This window comes from Megalobrama amblycephala, linkage group LG17, assembly GCF_018812025.1.
Source record: "Megalobrama amblycephala isolate DHTTF-2021 linkage group LG17, ASM1881202v1, whole genome shotgun sequence".
In the NCBI taxonomy this organism is placed as follows: Eukaryota; Metazoa; Chordata; class Actinopteri; order Cypriniformes; family Xenocyprididae; genus Megalobrama; species Megalobrama amblycephala.
Window position 1 is genome coordinate 21,453,908 of NC_063060.1, and position 22,484 is coordinate 21,476,391.

The window sequence follows — 22,484 nt, forward strand, 5'->3', positions numbered from 1 at the left end:
TGTGTATTTACAACTTACCAGGTAGCCCAATCTCCTCACCGACACTCTTCCAAGCGAGGTCCTTTTTATTCCTGTCTGAAGTATGAACTTGTGTCATAAATCTCTGGGTGACTGCTCACTGATAATATCAGTCGTTCCTCCATTTTGAATGAGTGACTCCGGGCGGGCCTGCCGCCACAGCAGCAAGCAGGCTCCTGATTGGTTAACGCGGCGCGAATTTACGACAAAGTTCAAATTTTTCAACTCGGGCGTCAGACGCGAATTCGCGTCAAACGCTAAATGCACAAAAAGCACCATTCGCGCGAACTAGACGCGCGAATGAGACGAATTTATGGCAAGCCAAAGTACTCACAAACGCCTGGTCGGACGTCTGATTGCACACTGACGCGTCAAAAGCGCGCGTTTTGACAGCAAAACGTGCGTCCTCGACGTGTGATTTGCGTTAAGAACACGCGTTCTTAACGCGCGCTTTGGTATCATGGGAAACGCGCGTCAAGAACGCGCGTTTTTGTGTACCAAAACGCGCGTTCTCGGCGTGTGATTTGCTATTAAAACGCGCGTTCTTGACGTGCGCTTTGGAGTGACCAAAAACGCGCGCTTTTGACGTGCGTTTATCATAACACAAATGGGCGTCGAATACGTGCGTTTTGAGTCAGACAAAACGCTCGTTATGAACGTGTGAACAGGTAAACCAAACAGGCAGTGCAAACGTGTGTTTAAAGTGTCCATCAGGCGAAGAGAACGCGCTCTTTCCTTAGAGTTCTCAAAAGTGCATGTCGAAAGCGTGTGCTCACTCTTTAGGGCTTTGAGTCTGTTATGTTTTTGTCCGCTATAGGTTTAGGACAGTATTATCATTAAACTCAACCAAAACAACATGGAATTGTCGAGGATAAATTTGGCAGATGATTATAATGGTTGAGTTATAATCCATAATAATTAATATGAAATATGCATATGAAAACGTAAAACTATTATTTAAAATAGCCGTGGGGGATTACAGTGGATATTCCTTTGATCAAGGCCAAAACTTTGTAAGTTTGTAAGGAGCCAATAACGACATGTATGATCATCTTGGCTATATATTACGGTGGCGCATTGCCTCATAAATAATATTTTTTTTCCCCTCAATTATGTCATTAAGACATCTTTTCTCGTAATAACGAGATGTTATGTCGTTAAAATCACATATTTTGTACGTGACGTGTACGAAAAATACCTTTATACCTTTATCTGATCTATAGAGCTCATATAGCCTATATCGGTTCAATTTACATTTATTTTTTTAGCGCTTTTCACAATACTTAGGCCTATAGTTTTAAAGCAGCTTTATAGGAAATGCTTTAACATTACAATTTGGAGTACCTAATCTGTTATCAAAGGTGACTGTACAAGTTATGGCCTAATTTCAGACATATATAGCCTACATAGGCTATATGTAGTTAGCTAACATATTAATTTAAACAATGTATTAAGGTAGAAACAATGAGCGATGTCCAGAAAAATGTGTAGGTCTAGCCTATATATTAAACGTTGTAGCCTACTAAGAAAGCATAGGTACTACACAGAAAACTGTATTCGTGCAGAATTTGATCTTTTAATAGCCTATCACTTAGTAGGCTACATTAAGCGACCTTGAGCTTTTTCTTTATAACGGTTTTCTATAAGAGAAAAACACTTAATGTAGGCTAATTAAACGAACTGCGTTCATATTCTGGGCTCATCTGCTTTGCTGTACATAGTATGGTTTAGTATGGTGTTTACTGAGTTTGGTCTTTTATGTCACACATTATACAAGCATTAAGCTTTAAACATGTATTTTATGCTATCTCCACAACAAATCCATAATGGTATTCAATACAAAACAAGACTGAAAATTGTTATAAAAAGTATAAAATAATCATAAACAAATTATGGCATTCATTACAAACAATATTTATTTAAAAGCCTAAAAAAAATGTATTTAAATTGACACTGTTGGGCTCTCATTCGGCACAAATCCAATTGTGTATTAGCACTTGGACATTAAAATATATTTACGCCTATTATGTTGTTAAACAATGCTTTCGTGTCCCAAAACAGCACTCGCATGCGCAAAAACATGTTTGGAACAGGGTCGATAATTTCAATATTAGTGGGGCTCAGCCCCAAATGAGGGATTTAAAAATATATATATGCTATAGGCCGATATAGGCCTATTTAATAAATGTTATGCATGAACAATACATAGGAGGCCTATATCAAGTCAATCCCTGTTGAATTTATTTCTAATCATTCTAAATATTCATGAATATTCAATAAGAATATCGACAAACTTTGGGCTATTTTTGGGATGTATTTGTCTAGATTGGCAATATGTGGCTAACATTTTCTTTTTAATATTTTTTCCAATACATGTAATCTTTTGAACACTATTTTTTTTTTTTAAACTCTATTTCTGTGCAGTAAAATTAACTTGAATGTATAACAAAATTTAGTAGTTTAGGCTTTAAAATATTGTTTGTAGGTAATGAATGGCAATATAATTTATGTTTATTTAATACTTATATTTTGTATAGAACAATTTAAAGGATTTGTTGTGGAAATAGCCTAAAATACATGTTTAGCATATTTTTTTGTAAAAATTTCGTTTTTACCGGCTAGCCCGGCTTCAGGTTGGCATAGGGGTATTTAATCCCACCACTGCGTAGGCTTTTTTAGTTCCCCTTGCGCTACAAATCTTTTAAATTTAATGGTATTCAGAAAAACAGAACAATAATGACAAATATAATATATAAACGTCAACCCCAAAACAAATTAATTTAAAGCTAAACTGAAATAGAAACCCATTTGGCATAAATCCAAATGTTTCCATATGCACTATTTGGATCCTATAGCCTATTTATTATTTAAACGCTCTGGGTAGCGTTTCCCAAAAGCATCGTAAGCCTAAGTTGATCGTAGCTCCAAGCTCCATTGGTTTCAATAGAGCTACGATCAACTTAAGCTTACGATGCTTTTGGGAAACGCAACCCTGGGCTGGATTTCCCGATAACGTTGTCTCTCAGCGCGCTACGAAGACCCTAAAGTATACCTTAACTGAATGTATACCTTTTTCAGGCATGTTCCCCGAACTATACCTTAGGAGGTTGCTTAAGATATACCTTCTTAAGTGCGACGTTACCAGGTGCTGCCCATGGCACTGAAGCTGAATTGGTTGATATCGATGGCTCGAGAATCGATAATTCACTCTATACAGGGGCTGCTTCACTATGTTATGTGAGAAATCAGTGTTCTTTATAAAAAGAAGCACTTCAGAAGTAGAAAATGCATTTATCAGGACTCATTGGATCTTATAAAAATAATCCAAATTACAAGCTAAATCTATCTTGTAATTTATCTATATTCTGGGGGTGCCGGGCCCCTATCAGCGCGAGTTTAAGGCGACAGTTATTTAGAACATAATTTTAGAATGTATTAATTCCTTGGAGACACGTCATGCAGCTGGCAGATATGTATGTAACTCGTTTATATCGTTTTTCCTTTGTTATTCAAAATATTCACAAACTTGTTAACTACACCAAGCATTTTATGATATATTCCGATTGTAAAATATGTGGAAGTGAATTTTTGTCGCGCGATGAGTTTGCACCGCAATTCAGAGCTGTCGGATTTACTTAATTTTCCCCGAAATACATTAAAGTATGTGGCTGGTGAACTGGGAGAAGAATAGAGTAAACTTATGTTTCATACACAATGTGTATCTGATATTAATAAAACACTTCGTCAAATTATATAATTGAAGGGGTTATTATTGCAGCTTCTATAGACATCGGTGTATTGAATTTGAATTTAACAAACTATAAATGTATTTTTATATAGCCTAGTGCCTCATTCATATGTGTATTTAAATGACTGAAATCTAAATAAACCTGATGTGGGTTGAAAACACTAAATATAGTTGTGATATATGACAAGAGCTGAGCGCGTCTGTCTCTGGATCAGAGCTAAAGCACATTTGAAGTGAATCTTTGCATTTTATTCTTTGTCATTATCCTAATTGAACACTGGGTGCATTACAACTTCAGAATTATATTCGTATAGACTGTCAGCAGTGATAAGGTATAGTTAAGAGTGGTCCAGACCAACCTTACGAAAGTATGACTTACAGAAGGTATACAAGAACGTTTCGGGAAACATGTATTAACGTTAACGACGTAGAGTTAACAAGGTTTCGGGAAATTCAGCCCTGATTGTACACAGACTAAAATGAGCAGTGGCTTTTTCTGTATTTGGTTGAATGTATTTTGTTTTGACAATAAACAGGCTGCATGCGATGTCAAGTTATAGTAGCCTAGCTAAAACTGATATGGCGCCGGCGCGTTCACTTGAATTTTCTTATAAAAGCATAAACAACTTAAAATACTCAGACATTTATGGTCATAAGAGTAACACCATTCGAATCTGTGTAGGTATAACTATTATTGTAACTATTATTTGCACTCACACAATAAAACATTGCTTGAAAAATAAAGACAAGCAATGCCTTTCCGTGAACTTCTCAAAAATGAATCGAAACTCATCATATGGTGTAGCAACTGTGGACGAACCAGACAAATGAATCATTCAGATGATTCTTTCAAAACATAATTCTAATTCAGAATTGGGGTTCCGGCTCCGGCCCGTCTGCAGATAAAGCCAGGCTGATTACTTTTACGACACATGCTTCCTGATAGCAGAAGCGACATACCAAAGGGTCACCCAAGAAGACAGAGAGACAATCCAGACCCTTTTGTTTCTTTACTTCACAGGAAAGCCAAAGAGACTGTTGAACAAATAAATCTGCTTCAAAATTGTTCCAACAATTTTAACGGACTTATCAAACATCTTTTAACTACATACATTTTGCATTATGTGTCCACAAGTACTACCTGTAAACAGTTAGGCTTTAGAACACTCACAATTCATGTAAATGTGTTAACTCTTGACTGAATGACTGAAAGTATGCCTTATTTGGACTTGATCTATTTCTTTTCATCTTTCTTAAATCATGGCTTGAATGAAATCTGTTTAAAATGTATTGTATTCCATTTAATAGAAATTATGTTAAAATGGCACTCTCTGCTGAAGCAGAAACAGGATGTAATACTTATGTTTTATTGGGGTCAGAGGAAGGCCCTCTTGAAACAGGACAATGTCTGATTGGCCAGGACTCCTCAGAGGTGTGACAAACAACTAAGTTTAAATGATCATATTGCAAGATAGTAAACGGAGAAGTTGGGGGGAGAGGTTGGTCACTAAACGGGGGAGAAGTTGGTTAGTAAACGAACAGGGAGTTGGTTCTGTTCTGGGAAAAGAAGCCAAGACAAGTACCAAGAACAATGGAGTAACAAGAAAGAACAGACAAGCAGCTCATTCAAGCCATTCAACCTTCACTCACTTTTCTTTTCTTTTACTTAATTCTCCTTTACCGCTGAAAGTCTCGTGTCCTAAGTTTCGCCGCAAAGTTCAACCAACGACTTTTGCCGCTTCAACTCCAGCGACAAAGAGACTTCCTTCATTGTTCCACACGGACCTGATCTGGACCAATCATCGACTTGGGAAACCCCTCTCTGCACGACGAGGGAAATTCACCTTTAAGCCAACGCAAGCAAGTACCTCCAGATGAAAACTGAACTGGTGCATTTAAATGAATGATTCATGGTTCGTTCTGGTCTTTGAAATGCATTGATAGGAATTCGGTTAATCAGATCACCCTCTCTCTCTCTCTCTCTCTCTCTCTCTCTTTCAAAACTCTTTCTCTCTCATTTCCTTCTTACTGCAACGCGTATGAATGTATGTGCGTGTGTGTGTGTGTGTATGTGCGTGCCTTTGTGTTAGATTAGTTTGTGTTAGAATAAATAAAATCTCTTGTAGATTTTAAAAAGAAAGTGTCTTGTATTATGTGCTTTATGATTTAATGTCTTAAACTGTGATCAAGCTACCTGCTTTAATCAGGGTTTTCACGAGTGTTGGATATTTATATCCGTTACAAGAGCTTATTACGGCTCGAGCAAATGAACGCTGGACGAATCAGTTGCTCGGTCGTAATCTAAACAACTCTTTATAATTCCCTATAAATATTTCATTTGAGCTAATTTTACTTCCTAGGGTGTTTTCCCTACAATGGTCTACTTGTCGCATTTTTTTTCTTTCATTTTCTTAATATGTTAATTATTTAGGTTTAATATATTTCGTGTATGCCTAGCTAGAAATAGGCTATTTATTCCTTTTATAAGATTTCATCTTGTTTTTTCTTCGTTCACAGAAGACCTTTTTTGAGGTATTGTCTCCACTTTCATTCATCAGTTTTATTTTGATAAATAGGTCTATGACAATATAGCATTATTTTTGTATTTTTTTGCAGGCCTGTGTATTTTAGCAAAATTATTTTTGAATAGACCTATAATAAAATGCGACTGAAACACCAATGATATTTTTTTTCTCTCAAAAACTTAATTCTGACTTTGTGCATGTGGCATAATCAGGTGCGAGTTATTTTCCAGAAAGTAAGTAATGCTAAATAATAAAACTGTGTTTTATTAGGCTATTAGAAACTGCATAGGCTACACGGCAATAAAACAATAATATTGTGTTCATAACTCTATGGGCATTGCCATCGATACAGGCATCTAAAGGTATTTTACACTATATTTGCTTCTGCTTTTCGAGTGCGGAAGTGTGATAAAGGCATGATAAATTCTCTATTATAGATCAGATAAAGGTATAGCCTATACATTCACGTCATATATGCCAACAAAATGTCGTTTTTAACGACATAACATCTCGTTATTACGAGAAAAGATGTCTTAACAACATAAATTCTCGTTATTACGAGAAAAGATGTCTTAACGACATAATTGAGGGAAAAAAATATTATGTATGAGGCAATACGCCACCGTAATATATAGCCAAGATGATCACACATATGGTGTAGTATTTTATTGGCTCCTTACAAATTTACAAAGTTTTGGCCTTGATCGAAGGAATATCCACTGTAATCCCCCACGGCTATTTTAAATAATAGTTTTACGTTTTCATATGCATATTTCATATTAATTATTATGGATTATAACTCAACCATTATAATCATCTGCCAAATTTATCCTCGACAATTCCATGTTGTTTTGGTTGAGTTTAATGATAATACTGTCCTAAACCTATAGCGGACAAAAACATAACAGACTCAAAGCCCTAAAGAGTGAGCACACGCTTTCGACATGCACTTTTGAGAACTCTAAGGAAAGAGCGCGTTCTCTTCGCCTGATGGACACTTTAAACACACGTTTGCACTGCCTGTTTGGTTTACCTGTTCACACGTTCATAACGAGCGTTTTGTCTGACTCAAAACGCACGTATTCGACGCCCATTTTTGTTATGATAAACGCACGTCAAAAGCGCGCGTTTTTGGTCACTCCAAAGCGCACGTCCAGAACGCGCGTTTTAATAGCATATCACACGCCGAGAACGCGCGTTTTGGCACACAAAGTACTTTGGCTTGCCATACATATAACCGTGGCAGGTCGCGGGGCAGGCGCGCATAACCGTGGCAGGTCCCGAGGCAGGCGCATATAACCGTGGCAGGTCCCGAGGCAGGCGCATATAGCCGTGGCAGGTCCCGAGGCAGGCGCATATAACCGTGGCAGGTCGCGGGGCAGGCGCGCATAACCGTGGCAGGTCCAGTGGCAGGTGCATATAGCCGTGGCAGGTCCCGAGGCAGGCGCATATAGCCGTGGCAGGTCCCGAGGCAGGCGCATATAACCGTGGCAGGTCGCGGGGCAGGCGCGCATAACCGTGGCAGGTCCAGTGGCAGGCGCATATAGCCGTGGCAGGTCCCGAGGCAGGCGCATATAACCGTGGCAGGTCCCGAGGCAGGCGCACATAACCGTGGCAGGTCCAGTGGCAGCTCTCCCTGCCACGCAAAGATTTTACTCCCTCTCGGCAAATCTCCGCCAGACTGAAATGCCCAAAAAGAGGCGGTACTCCACAGAGCGTGATTCGACGCTGATTGGACTATATCCAGAGGCAGAACAAACAGCCTAGCAGTGACAGCTAGCATAACTCTGTGGTTGAATGTGATTGAAAAATCCGTCCCTTTCTCACTTTGGTGGTGCGTCGCCCTATTGCCCTAATGAAGAAACCGCCCCTGCAGTGTATGCCACCGAAGTTTTACCATCACGCATGGAGGTGAGGGGGATATAAGGAGGAATGGAGATGGGTAAAGTCACAAGAAAAATGCACAGCAAAGAAAAAAAAAAAAAGTTTTTTCTCTCCACCAAAAGATAGCAACCAAAATAAAATCACAGCAGCTGAAGTGACAAGTGTCTACCATAATGTGCAGCATGGTTTGTCGTATAGGTCAGGCGACTGTACTACTAAAGTAGCCCCGGTCATATTCCCAGATTCAGAAATAACAAAGAAGCTTGCTTGTGGAAGAACTAAAAGTGCATCCATTGTTACAAGTGTGCTTACACCAGCATCTTTAGAAACATGCTTGAAAAAGTTAAATACGCCAATGATTGCAGATAGACCGGATTCTCTTCCACCTTTCTCAATTGCTTCTGATGCATCAAACCATGATATCCAAAGATATAACACACCCGACCTAGGAGTGCAGAACAAACTGTTGGACTTTTATGATGATGCAATTTTTAACTAGGTCGTTTCAAGGCTCGAGGACAGAAACCTGGGTTTAGAACGGATCTCTGCATACTCGACTGATAACGCCAGCGTTAATTATGGTGTGCATAACTCAGTGTATCAAAAAAACTGACGGACAGGAATGCTTCAATTATCAAGGCTAACTGGATGGCCCATGTTCTACACAACTGTGGGAGGCATGTCGGCGATAAACTGAGAATTGACATTGAGAATATAGTCACAAAAGTTTACAACCATTTTTTCTATGGTAATCCACATTAAGGAGCTTCACTTGTATTAAAGGATTAGTTCACTTTCAAATTAAAATTTCCTGATAATTTACTCACCCCCATGTCATCCAAGATGTTCATGTCTTTCTTTCTTCAGTCAAAAAGAAATTAAGGTTTTTGATGAAAACATTACAGATTACAGTTTCATTGCAGCTTCAAAGGGCTTTAAACGATACCAGACGGGGAATCTCTCTTATCTAGAGAAACCAAAACTCATTTTCTAAAAAAAAGAAAAAGAAAAATTATATAAGTTTTAACAATAAATACTCATCTTGAACTAGCTCTCTTCTTCTTTATTTGAATTCCAGCAGTGTAGACACTGCTAAGTGTATTACTGCCCTCCACAGGTCAAAGTTTGAACTAATTGTTATATACTTGCACTAGCATATTGTATATGAGAATTTAGTTCAAACTTTGACCTGTGGAGGGCAGTAATACACTTAGCAGCATCTACACTGCTGGAATTCAAATAGAGAAGAAGAAGAGAGCTAGTTCAAGATGAGCATTTATGGTTAAACATATAAAATTAAAAAAAAAAAAAAAAAAAAAATTGAAAATGAGCAATGGTTTCTCTAGATAAGACCCTTATTTCTCGTCTGGGATCGCTGTAAACTGTAATTTTGACCTTCAACCGTTTGGGCTCCATTGAAGTGAAGAAAAATCCTGGAATGTTTTAATTAAAAATCTTAATTTCTTTTTGACTGAAGAAAGAAAGACATGAACATCTTGGATGACATGGGGGTGAGTAAATTATCAGGAAATGTTAATATGAAAGTGAACTAATCCTTTAAACAACATGGAATTTTCTTTAAATAAAATGTATGAAAAGTTAGCTAAATCTAGCTAATGCTTATATGTAAATTCAAACAGAATACAACAATAATCAAATTTTACCATGAGCTCTTGTTGGTAGATCTGGTCATTGTCATTGAAGGACATGGCGATGAAAACTACAGTGGCCTTCTTCTCTGCGACTGTGTGGATGTTGGACAGATCTTCAGGGTCCATAGGAAGCTGAGCCATGCTGAGCATCTCGGTCATGTAGGACTCCAGGGCCTGTTCCACTGCACGTACATTCTGGATCTTAGCCAGAGACACGACTGCGTTCTCCAAACATGGAACCTTCCCACTGCGGATCGCCTCTATGTAAACCTCAGTAAGATTCCCCAGAGCTGTCAGGAAACAACTCCATAATTCAGTCATTTGTATTTGTTTTATTATACACAGACCATTGGTCATTGGTTCTCAAGAGATTCAAAACTTTTATAAATTTGTTCTCAAGGGTTTCTAATGCGGTACACACCTGTTCCAGTAATAGTACGGCCTCCACTGACTACTTTTGGCTCTGCATTGTCGTAAATGTAACAGCAAAATGTTTTTGCCTGCTCAAGGAACTCTGAATCCAGATCGTTTTCTTCCAGTTCCTCCATTCTTCTCATGTTTTTTGTACTAGCCGGCCGAGGGAACACAAAGCACTTTCTCACCGCAAAGAAATTACGCAGACATTGGCGGGGCAGGTTATACCGCTCAGTCTGAGTTGAGCTACCTAAAATAAGATAATTATTAGTAACATAATTATTGAATCATAATACAGTGCACAGCATAAATGAGTACACCCCCTCTGAACAAATACAAAAGATGTATTTTCTTTATGATCACTAATACAATTTATGGAAAGATGGAAAAACAAAAATGTATTAAACATATACATAATAAAAACTGAGAAATGTATTTCATTAATAGCCATAAAATAAGTAAATTAGCCAATTTTGTATACATTAAGGATTGCAGAAATTAATACACCCTAGATTTAATTCAACAAATGTATTCAAATGTATAATATTCTACTTAGTATGCCCTCCATAATTTTGAATATACTGCTCTGACCCTTCTTGGCACAGAGTGTCCTGGATGATGAGCTCCTTATATGCCCTGATCTTTAATGGGGAGTGTTGCTCAACTTGTCTCTACAGAATTCCCCACAGGCGCTCAAGAGTGTTAAGATTGTCCACAGAAGGGTTTTCACCTTGGGAGAATCCATATCCTCATTGTCATGTTGAAAAAATGCCCAACAATGCAGGGAATGAAGAAATGGTAACAAATCCTGTTTCATGTTTGTGTATTAAATTACAAAGTGGTGTGGGAATTCATGACAGTTTTGATAAAGCACAACTCCCTCACACCTTCAGCACTCATACATCCCTATAAAAGAGCTTTACTACCACTGAACTTTACTGTGGGAACCAGGTACTTTTCATTGTACTCCTCCTCTAGTAACACCATAACATTTTAGATGCATGTTACATTATTGATTATTGATCTCATGAGAAAAATTTTGTTTTATTTAGTAACTTTTAGGAGGGTGTACTCATTTTTGCTACACAACATTTTATCACTTTGATAAGAAAATCTTATTTTCCTGAATAATTTTGACATGCTTCTTTGGTAATTGATTAAGCAGATTTCCTGGAACATTATATCTCTAAAGAACCCAAACATGTCTTCTAAGTAATTGAGTAATTGCTGACTTTCAGAAGTTTCAGAGGGGGTGCATTCATTTATGCTGTGTACTGTATATACTCTATATATTGTGAGTGCGGAAGTCTGTGTTCTAGTAAAGATTCATATCTCGGCTGCCACATCATTATTACATCTCCATTTGAAGGATCCTTGGAAGGCAGCCTTTGTTTCGCATCCTTCATTCAGCTCATTTTGAAGGATGTATCAGGTGTATCCTTCGCGTCCTTCAATCACCCACAATCCTTAGTTTGTCTGAGTTCATTTGCGAAATGTAAGACAAAAACTATGTTATTGGAGATTAGGGCTTACATGTTATCTTTTGTTTTGGTGTAAAATGAATCACTTCACAATAAGCAGCCAATAATTTAAGTCACTGGGAGACCACAGATGGTTGTCATTCACTGTATTGCATTAATAGAAAGCCAGTTAATAATGAGATTTTGGTCCCACTTTATATTAAGTGGCCTTAACTACAATGTACTTACATCAAAAAATAAGTACAATGTACTTATTGGGTTCATATTGAATTGCAAAACACTTTTGCTGCTATTGAAGTGGGATACAGGTAAGGTTAAGGAAAGCTTTGGTGGTATGGGTAGGTTTAAGGGTAGGGGTAAGGTGTAAGGGATGGGTCAACAGTGTAATTATAAATGTAATTACAGAAATTAGTTACAGATGTAATTACATGCAGTTGTTTTAAAATATAAGTACAATGTAAAAACATGTATGTACACAATAAGTGCATTGTATTAAAAGCTTAATTTAAATGTAAGTACATAGTAGTTAAGGCCACTTAATATAAAGTGGGACCGAGATTTTTAATACAAAGTATTTTTCCAAAATTAATTTTTAATAGTATTTTTTCGTGCTGTGACTGTGGGGACGGGAACATGTGTGACGTAGCCATGTGCTTTTACTAGACTGTTTCATTCTAGCATTTAATGCTGAGAAGGACACTAGCCTACAAGCCTTTGAAGAACTGGACTAGGAAGGCAATGACTTTGCAGGCAGCATTTGTGCACAAAGGCACCTTACGAAACTGATTTCAGACAGAAATGAGGCAGCGTAACGGTTTATTGATCTACAGCAAAATAGAGCAATCTTTGGCGAGAACTAAGCAAATATTTATTTACTAATTACTCATTTCTTGTTAGAAATGACATCAAAAGTGGAAAACGTTGGTCAAAAACATACATTTACACAGGATTGTGGGATATCAAAGGCAGCGAAGGATACATCCATGCTGCCTTCAAAAATCGATCAGATTCAGGAAACAGGAAGTAAAGCTATCTTTGGATTCCTTCCTTCTTTCGAATAGGATCAAGACTTCTATTTGACAAGCACCCTATATCAGTGATTATTCTTTCTCATCCTTGTTCCTGGAGGCACACCAGCACATTTTCAAACTCTTCCTAATCACACACACCTGATTTAACTCATCAGCTCATAAGTAAAGACTTCAAGACCAGTAATATATCGGTCAGATTGTGAAGCGATCCAAAGGGTTGGAAAACACTGTATTATTTTATGAGTGCCAATTTAAGCTCAGCCAAAGGAATTAGTTTGGAGATTTTTTTGGGGGAAAACTTGTTTGGAGACAGTCATTATGACTAGTGTGTCACTAGCTGCACATTGTAGCCTTAAGACAATCATAGAATTTACTGTAATATTGTTCTAATTGGTCTCAAATGTTTTTGAAAGGGCAAAAATGGTCTGTGATGGTGTTTTTGTAAGTGTGCCTGTAAGTAAAAGAGTATGTACTGTATGTGTTTAATGCCAACTCTTTTTCTCACCTGTTTTGAGTTTCAATGCACTCTCCAGATACTCATCTGATGTTATCTGGTCATCCCCCTTTTTCAGTTCCAGAGTGAAGTCACGAACAGCCCAGACAAAAGATGGGAAAACACGCATGAAATCTGCTGAGTCGTCCTCATCTCGACTCACTTCTGCCTTCACACGAATGTTCTCCGTCAGCTCTGTAACGTAGCTACATTCAGCACTGTTCAGGAAGAATTACACTAATGCTATGAGAGTGTTTTTAATTTATTACAGTGGATGTGCATATTTATTATTTGTTTATTGTGCATGTGAGAAGGATACTGCAGCTTTTCCAGTGCCATGTTGTCAATGGTCCCTAAGCTGTTGTACACTAGAGTGCTGCTGAGAAGAACAGCCAGACAGAAGATCCACGTGTCATGTTTCTCATCCCCCTGAAACATTAACAGTCCGTCAGCTACAGAATAAGTGGCCACTTATTTACCTTTACTAGCATTCAGACCATTCAGTTTAAAACAGTGTAAAGTCCAAATTATTCTGTGCAGTGAATTTTCTCATTCTCATCTCAAGGTCTTCCTCCTCACCTTCTCCATGTCACCAAGTCCCTCTGTGTCCAGCAGCACCAGAGTGTGTCCTTCTTTAGTGGGGTGAGGGACACACCACATCCAGATGCCTTTGGTCTTTGACTCAATAGTGTTACCGAGAGCAAAGCCTGAGACAATCACAATAACATATAAGGATGTTTGAGATGAAAAACAAATATTTTAAAAATCTAGTTGCCAGTCCAGAATTCAGTAATATAATATTTGTTTAATATAAAATTGGTTTTGTTTCATAAAAACATACTATTTTAAAGAAAATGTTTAGATGATATCCTGTTTGTGATGCCATTTCCTGTTTTGTAATTGTCACTAACAACCTCATAAAAGTTTTCTGATTATGAATAATATTTTCTCTATTTCTTGTTCTTGTTGAGAAATGATAATTAAAGCAAATTATGAATAAAAATAAAAAACTTTAGTTCCTTGACCACAACAGGGTCAAATTGACAGAGAAATTTTGTCATCATTTCTTCATTCAATGCATAAGATATTGATTACAACTTCAGCACCATCGGACCGAACAATCAAGAATGTCTCTCAAGACTGCATATCCGGACGCTCTTCAACAGCTAAGGCAATTGCAAGTATCTTACATTTGAACACTAAACAGCAACTTAGTATTAAGTTGTGAACCCCTTTGTTAACAAAGGTGATTTATATAGTGAGAAACTGATGGTTTTTTCAGCTTGTTAAATTACTCTTTACTCTTTTCATAGCTCCATTCCCCTGTTATGCTATGGTATCTTCACTCCCACTTTCTCATTTCCCCTTTATGTGTGATTTGTGTGTATGTGTTTGTTAGATTAGTTATGTGTTCGTGATTTAGTTAAATAAAATGGTAACACTTTAGAATACTGATCCTTCATTAATGAATAACTACACAGGAACAAAAGAGTAATGCATTATTGACACTCTAGTAATTACTATTAACAAGAAACTCTGATTAATGAATTAGTAAGTAATAGTGCTCAGCTGAAGGTCGTAGTTCACTATTAGCTAATCAGTAACTACTATTTTTTCATACCTCCTAGAGAACTACTAAGAACTACTATATATAGATTCATAATTAACATGAATGATGCATAATGTATAATTAATTCTAAAGTGAAGGTCATGGCAATCCACTAGTAATGACTGAAGTATCATCAAATCCTTCAGAAGGAATTACTAATTATTTGGATCAGTATTCTAAAGTGAAAAACATGATAACTCTCTAGTAAATACTGGATTCATTGTAAACTTTTGAGGTTTTATTTTGTAAAGTATTGGATAGTAATAACTCAAGAATTACATAATTCTAAAGGAACTACTAATTATTTGGATCAGTACTCTAAAGTGAAGACCATGGTAATTACTTAAGTGTTACCAAATACATCAGAAGGAATTACTGTACAAAAATATACAAAAGGTAACACTTTAGGGAGCACATATTCACTATTAACTAAGAATTTTCCCTCAATAAACTCCTAATTTACTGCTTATTAATAATTAGTAAGTTTGTTGTTAAGTTTAGGTATTGGGTAGGATAAAGAATGCAGAATAAGGCATTAATATGTGCTTAATAAATATGAACAAACAGCCAATATTCTAGTAATATGCATGCTAATAAGTAACTAGTTAAAAGACCCTAAAATAAAGTGTTACCATACAAAAATGTACAAAAACCTCACAAGTTTACAATGACTCCAGTATTTACTAGAGAGTTATCATGTTTCTCACTTTAGAATACTGATCCAAATAATTAGTAATTCCTTCTGAAGGATTTGATGATACTTCAGTCATTACTAGTGTTACCATGACCTTCACTTTAGAATTAATTATACATGCATCATTCATGTTAATTATGAACCTGTATAGTAGTTTTTAGTAGTTCTCTGTATGAAAAAACTGTACTTATTAGCTAATAGTGAACTATAACCTTCAACTGAGCACTATTACTTACTAATTCATTAATTAGCAAGAGTTTCTTGTTAGTTACTACAGTAGTAGAGTGTTAATAATGCATTACACATTTGTTCCTGTGTGGTTATTCATTAATGAAGGATCTTCTATAGTGTTACCAATAAAACTTTTTTGCACATTTTGAGTTGATTCTGATCTGCTTATAAATCAATGTCAATTTAATGTTTATGATCACAGCTACATGCTTAGACAAAGTTATTTTTCTGTGGCCAAGGAAAATATCCTTTCTGAGTTGATAGACGACCAATAATGAGTATTTGCTGGATGAACATATTAATTGATTGTAATATTAATTAAACTACATGAACTTAACTCAGTTAACTGATCCAAATATTTATAATTATAACGAGTTAATTATAAATTTTTCCCTTTTGAGCTAATTTGCTACACTTTACCAAATGACCAAATTTCAATTTACCAAATTACTCATGGAACCACATTAAGATCTCCATATCTCTGGGATTGAACCATTGAGGGCCTTCAAAATAAAGATACCAAAAGGAAAGTTTGCTGGTTCTTAAGAACCGAATCTAAAAGGATATTAAGATGTAATAGCTTCTTGAGTTATAGGCATGCAAACTTGACGCAAAAAAACACGTTGCTATTTTTGAACTGTCACCGTTGGCATAATGAAACAAAGTCAACAGATTTTACTAATAGACCTACCAATCTCTGTTTAAAAATAAAATAACGATGCTTCCATCTTTCTAAAGTCATTTTTACACCCTCTAATTTGGCTCCAAATCTCAGGTGAAGATTTGGAGCCAAACACACACACACACCCACACACACACACACACACACACACACACACACACACACACACACCCCCCTACAAAATACTCAAAAATGCATCTGTGATTTCATATATTGGCTTTCATGACCATTTATGTTTGTCTTTCTACAATAAAAACATTAACAAAATCAAAAATCTGGCCCGGGGAAGTTTCCGAAATTTGTTTGATTTGACACGGAATGACCCAGTTACTGTTTTACACATTCATTCACAGTGTCCTTGTTATCAGCATGTAACCTTCTGCACATGAGAAAGACTTCCAGAAGATTCTCTCACCGGACTGTTGCCCTGCCAGGCGGTTCATAATATAGGATTTCCCCGTACGGTAGAGTCCCACCACAGACACTACAACCACCGGCTCCTTGATCCCATCCAGAATGTCTTTAGCCTGTTTCTTAACACACAGCTTCCCATTTTCATCATTTTCAACGAGACACACCGGAGCGGACATGGACCCACCACAAGACATGACTCTGCGATAAAAACAACAACAAAGCACAAGAATAAAACAAAAATAAAAACAAAGCCATTCTCGCGATTTCATACGTACACATAAAATATAATAAATAAAGATTAAACCGTATACCTTATTGAAAGTGAGACAGAGCAAAGGACTGTTAGCGATTTGTTTTTTTAACAGCAGAACGCGATACCGTTCATTTCTGAGCTGCACAAACTCGCCGGCTCCTCCTGTGACTGAATCTGTCAGGATATTCTTTGTGAGTCATAACCAGACACGCTCATTAGTGAATGATGCTGCAACGAGTGAAAGTGAAAGTATGCATCGCTTGGGTTGGTTCCAGGGTTCCCAGGTTTTCACAACAAAACCCGCCCAACTGATCCTCAAAACTAGCCCAATGGCATTTCAGGGGGGTCCCATGGTAAAAATCGTGTTCCGGGTGGTAAAATTCGCATTACAGGCGCTAAATATCACGTTATTTTGGGTCGATTCAACCCGCGGACATGAAAAACAACCAGGGCCAACCATATATATAATATTATATACCATTTTAAGGTGACCATTATTTTAGAGCATTACTTTAAATCCCCCAGCAGTGTGTTATTAACGAACCAAACGTAAACACCATACGGACAGAAAACCAGATGAGCCCAGCATAGAGGGTATGCACGTGACGTCACCTTATCTGCTTGTTGTTCAATAAACGGCGTTACTTGCAATTAGCCTTTCGCCGGCCCCTCCCCAAAAACGGCCATTGTCCAATCACACATCATAGCAACCGTTACTATGTGAGCAGGTCCGACAAACATTGACTCCAACCAAGATGGTGAAGCGGTGCGCCCACGGCGTTTGTAAATCGGACACTAGATACCCCGAGAGATTGTCTGGAGGAGTTGTGTTCTTTCCATTCCCAAAGCCGAAAACACAACGTGAGCGGTGCCTACAATGGATAAAACAGTGTGGACGGCTATGGAATTATGTTTGTTCCAAAAATAATGAACGTAACTTTTCAAAAAAAAAAAAAAAACCTAATAAAAATAGAAATTGAAACTGAGTAAAATGTCTTTGAAACTTAAAAAAATAAATCGCAGGCAAAATGTTTGACTTTGTTTTTAATACACTGCATGTTTTGCTAACAGTTTCTTTTCTTTCTTTCACTGATCTTTACTTACAAAAGCATTTCCAGAGTTTTCATTTATGCTTCTGAAGTTTTCGTTTACGATCCCAGAGTTTTCGTTCGTCTTTCTGACACAAATCTCTCGCGGGGGCGGGGCCAGCAGTGGTGTGTTCTCATTGGCTTACTGAGTTTTTGATTGACAGCTTCTTCTTGACCTGGAAGTGAAGACGTCAGCGTTGTGTTTACAATTACATGTGTGGAGGTGAGCGTCTGTAAGCGGCTTCTTATTAAAGATAGGAGTTTTTATTATTTTATCTGTAGCTGCTGCTACTATGGTGAGATGATTTCTTAGGCCTAGCACAGACGAATGATATAATCATCATTATCATCAGTCATCGTCGTTATCTGGATACTCGCGGTAAGTCAGCATTTTTTACGTTTAAAAAATAAATATAAGTAACATTACTTGCTTTTTTTTTTCAGATGGAGAGGTATTTTAGAGCTCATTTAGAGCCCACTTTATACAGCAGTGTTGTCTTGATTTAATTACAGGATCTGGTTATGTACTGTACATACAGCCTTTGATTAGATCATATTTAAAGGGGAAAAGGTAGTCTTTAATAATAATACATATAAAGTACTGTGCAAAAGTCTTAGGACACCATTAGATGTTGTTTTAGCAATGGTATAGTGACCATATAATTTTTTTTTTTCAGTCTTCTTATTATAATATGACCAGGAAATACTTTAAATTTGTAAGCATTATTAAAAAACAGGGAAAAAAAAGACTTCTACAGGCTAAAGTGGCAAGTATTTAGTGACCTCTCCTTACACTTGAGTAATAGTGAGAACCTGGCTCTCTCAAACCTAAATGGAATGGAAAATGACTGGAAGGCCAAGAAAACTTTCAAAATCTGATCACAAGTTTCTCCTTTGAAAAAACTGGAAGTCTAGGAGGTCACATTAAATACTGATTTTTTGCTTATAGAATCCATTTTGTTCTGATTTTTTTTGTGTGCAAATTTCCTGTATTTTCTGTTTACATTGTAATAAAGACCAAAAAATAAACATGGGTGGTCATTAAAACATTGCTAAAACAACAAAGCTATGACTTTTGCACAGTAGGCCTACTGGCTAAATGCAAAACCTAATACATGAAAGTAATTATGGCTGAAATTATATATAATTTGTTTGAAATAAATATTTTAAGTCTGCATAATTTGTTATGTGGGAATTCAAAGCAGTTTGTATTGTTAGATTATAATACATCTGATTTCTTATTTTCCAGGGAGTGGAGCAACTTCTCCATTAACAACATTCTGTTGCTGACCCAGAGAAGGGAGTGGTAGCCCCAGAGATCCACTGTCCCCATCAGACAAGAATCTTATTTTGTTCAGACACATCACCTTTGACTGACTGGGATCTTGATCTTCAGACACCTGATATTATGCAAATATTTTAATTTTTTTGGAGCTCTAGATTAAAACAAGACACAGTTCACAAACACACAAGAGGTTGTACTTTATTCTTATTAGTCCATACTGATCTTGGATTAGCATACCAACAACATATGAATGTTAAAGTGATAGTTCACCCCAAAAAAATTCTCATATATTTTACTCACCCTCATGCCGTCCAAGATGCGTATTACTTTCTTTCTACAGATAAACATGAATTAGGATTTTTAGGAAAATAATACATGTCTTCGAGTCCTAAAGACACATTAATCCATGCGACCCCAGTGGATGAATCAATGTCTTCTGAAGTGAAACAATAGATGAGAAAAATACTAATAATTTAAACTGTTTTAATTATTGACAATCGTTTCCCAACCATCATACGTGTATGGGTTACAGTCCACTTATGAGATGGACACAGAGATGGACTATTTTCTTAAAGATATTTGTGCTTATGTGGAGAAAGAAAGTCATACAGTCAAACCAAAAATGTATTCAGACAACATGAACATTTCATTCCATTCATTAAGTTTATTCACTATAGTTTAAAAAAATGGTAATAAAATGAATTTTATGAATTTTACACGTGTATTCTATAATAGGTGCTTGTGCATTTTTATAGTAATGTACTGTATATCATGAGAATACTGTGGATTACATGAATATGCAGTTAGTGTTTTGTGGATTCTGGTCGTTCCTTTCACAACATAATTGCATCCAACACTTTCACTTTTATACTTGTGTGTATGCTGTAGTGACAATAAAGAATTTAAATTTATTTGAATTGATTCATATTTTCATTTATTCAACCGGTTTTATATATATATATATATATATATATATATATATATATAAGTCACAATTGAAACTGTTGATAATTGTTTAAAAAAATCTACTTTTATATGTTAGATGATAATGTTAACTAAATAAAATTATTAGAATGATAAAAAATGGCAACAAGATCGTAAAGCAAGCCACGACTGTTATTTTCATATTGTTTGAATCCTTCAGAATTGAGTGATCATTAATTGTGATGGTGTGTGCATATGCTAACAATGGGTAGAGTGATGGCCATGGTTGCCAACCTTGATTACCTGGTTGGAGTGAGACTTTCTTGACGGCTGAATATATACATGTATATGATACTAGTATTCTCTTTAAACTGTAACAGCACAACCTAATCAGACCCAACAATAGAGAAGAATCATCAGAAATAATCAAATATTCTCCGAAAACATTGGACATTATGCAATATTTTCAGTATTATAACCTTTAATGTACAATTAAACCTCAAGACATCTCTCACGTTCCTAAAAGTTTATGTGACAAAGTAGAAGCCGCAGATAAATACAGATAAAATAAATAAAAGCTTTAAATGAAATAAGCAGCCGCTTACAGACGCTCACCTCCACACATGTAATTGTAAACACAACGCTGACGTCTTCACTTCCAGGTCAAGAAGAAGCTGTCAATCAAAAACTCAGTAAGCCAATGAGAACACACCACTGCTGGCCCCGCCCCCGCGAGGGATTTGTGTCAGAAAGACGAACGAAAACTCTGGCATCGTAAACGAAAACTTCAGAAGCATAAATGAAAACTCTGGAAATGCTTTTGTAAGTAAAGATCAGTGAAGGAAAGAAAAGAAACTGTTAGCAAAACATGCAGTGTATTAAAAACAAAGTCAAACATTTTGCCTGTGATTTATTTTTTTAAGTTTCAAAGACATTTTATTCAGTTTCAATTTCTATTTTTATTAGTTTTTTTGAAAAGTTACGTTCATTATTTTTGGAACAAACGTAATTCCATAGACGGCCCAACTCCCAGTTAAATGAGTCGAACATTAGGAAGCATAAATACATCTGCTCAAAGGTAAGGCTAACAGCTAACTAGTTACCGTGTTGTCTAGATCTACTAACTAGAGGCAAGAACACAAATTGGACCAAAGTTATGATTACCATGGATTATGATTACCATTGTGTTGGGTCTTTGAGCTCCCCAACTTTATTTTTCGTCAGTTTACAACAAAGTCGAACATAGCGCCCCAACAAGCAACTTTAAATAATTTTGTTTTTATCTTTCATGTAGCATTTTATGAACGGAAAGCCTACCCCTGAGTATTAGTGTTAGCTGTTTTCAGATTCAGAATGTTTTATATCCATTGTTGAACATAATTCACAACTATGAAATAGCTTTGGCTTAGTTAAAGGTGCATAACAGATAATACAATAAAATAAAATGGATATCTGAATGCCTTATATTTTGTTTTATGTATTTCATTTTATTATTTTATCTGTTATGCACATTTTAAGCCAAAGCAATTTTCTATTTGTGAATTCTGTTCATCAACAATGGAAATAAAACATTCTGATTCTGATTCTCAAAACGGCTATTCTCAAAACAACAGAGAAATGTTAGTTAGCTTTGAATGGCTTTGACGCACATGTTTAGCTAGCTAACATACCCTTGTATTTGAACAAAATAGCTACTCGCAATATACAATAATAGACCATAACACATGAAAGAGAACTTACCCGGCAGTGCAAGAGCATGACTGGTCCACAAGGCTGTGCTGGTTGCATTTGAGGTACAGGTCATGGGGTTTCTCAGATTTCGCTTGAGACCGGTAACAGTTAAGCATTAGCCTCGATAGTAGTCGTGTCTCCTTCATTGCGTATTTTTATATTTTGAATGTATCCCTCCACTGCATACTGTAACCCCTTTTGCCTCGATCTGGAGGATATCGCGGAGGTATTGCTCCAAAAAAGGTCACTGACAAGCACGGGTATACCTCTTCCCGTCATGGCAATCTGTCGCGCTGGTCGTGTTTGACCATTTGTTTGTCGGACGTA

The 22,484-nt window shown here is 36.6% G+C and overlaps 1 protein-coding gene and 1 long non-coding RNA gene across 3 annotated transcripts; one reads left to right on the forward strand and one right to left on the reverse strand.

Moving 5' to 3' along the window:
* Positions 1–9,682: 9,682 nt before the first annotated feature.
* LOC125251717 (guanylate-binding protein 1-like) lies at positions 9,683–22,465 on the reverse strand. 2 transcript variants are annotated; one of them, XM_048164804.1, is made up of 7 exons: positions 22,167–22,465; positions 16,878–17,074; positions 13,826–13,953; positions 13,566–13,675; positions 13,259–13,452; positions 10,249–10,491; positions 9,683–10,117 (listed from the first exon to the last, which is right to left on the reverse strand). In XM_048164804.1, the coding sequence occupies exons 1-7, from the start codon at positions 22,301–22,303 to the stop codon at positions 9,789–9,791; spliced, it is 1,338 nt and encodes a 445-aa protein (XP_048020761.1). In that variant the 5' UTR covers positions 22,304–22,465; the 3' UTR covers positions 9,683–9,788. The 2 variants fall into 2 exon arrangements, with proteins under 2 accessions (XP_048020761.1, XP_048020762.1); XM_048164805.1 differs by lacking the exon at positions 22,167–22,465 and adding an exon at positions 17,188–17,705 and having other exon boundaries at positions 9,686–10,117.
* LOC125251718 lies at positions 18,139–20,413 on the forward strand. Its single transcript, XR_007181070.1, has 2 exons — positions 18,139–18,596; positions 19,467–20,413. It is a non-coding gene; the product is annotated as an uncharacterized LOC125251718 (long non-coding RNA).
* Positions 22,466–22,484: the final 19 nt, after the last annotated feature.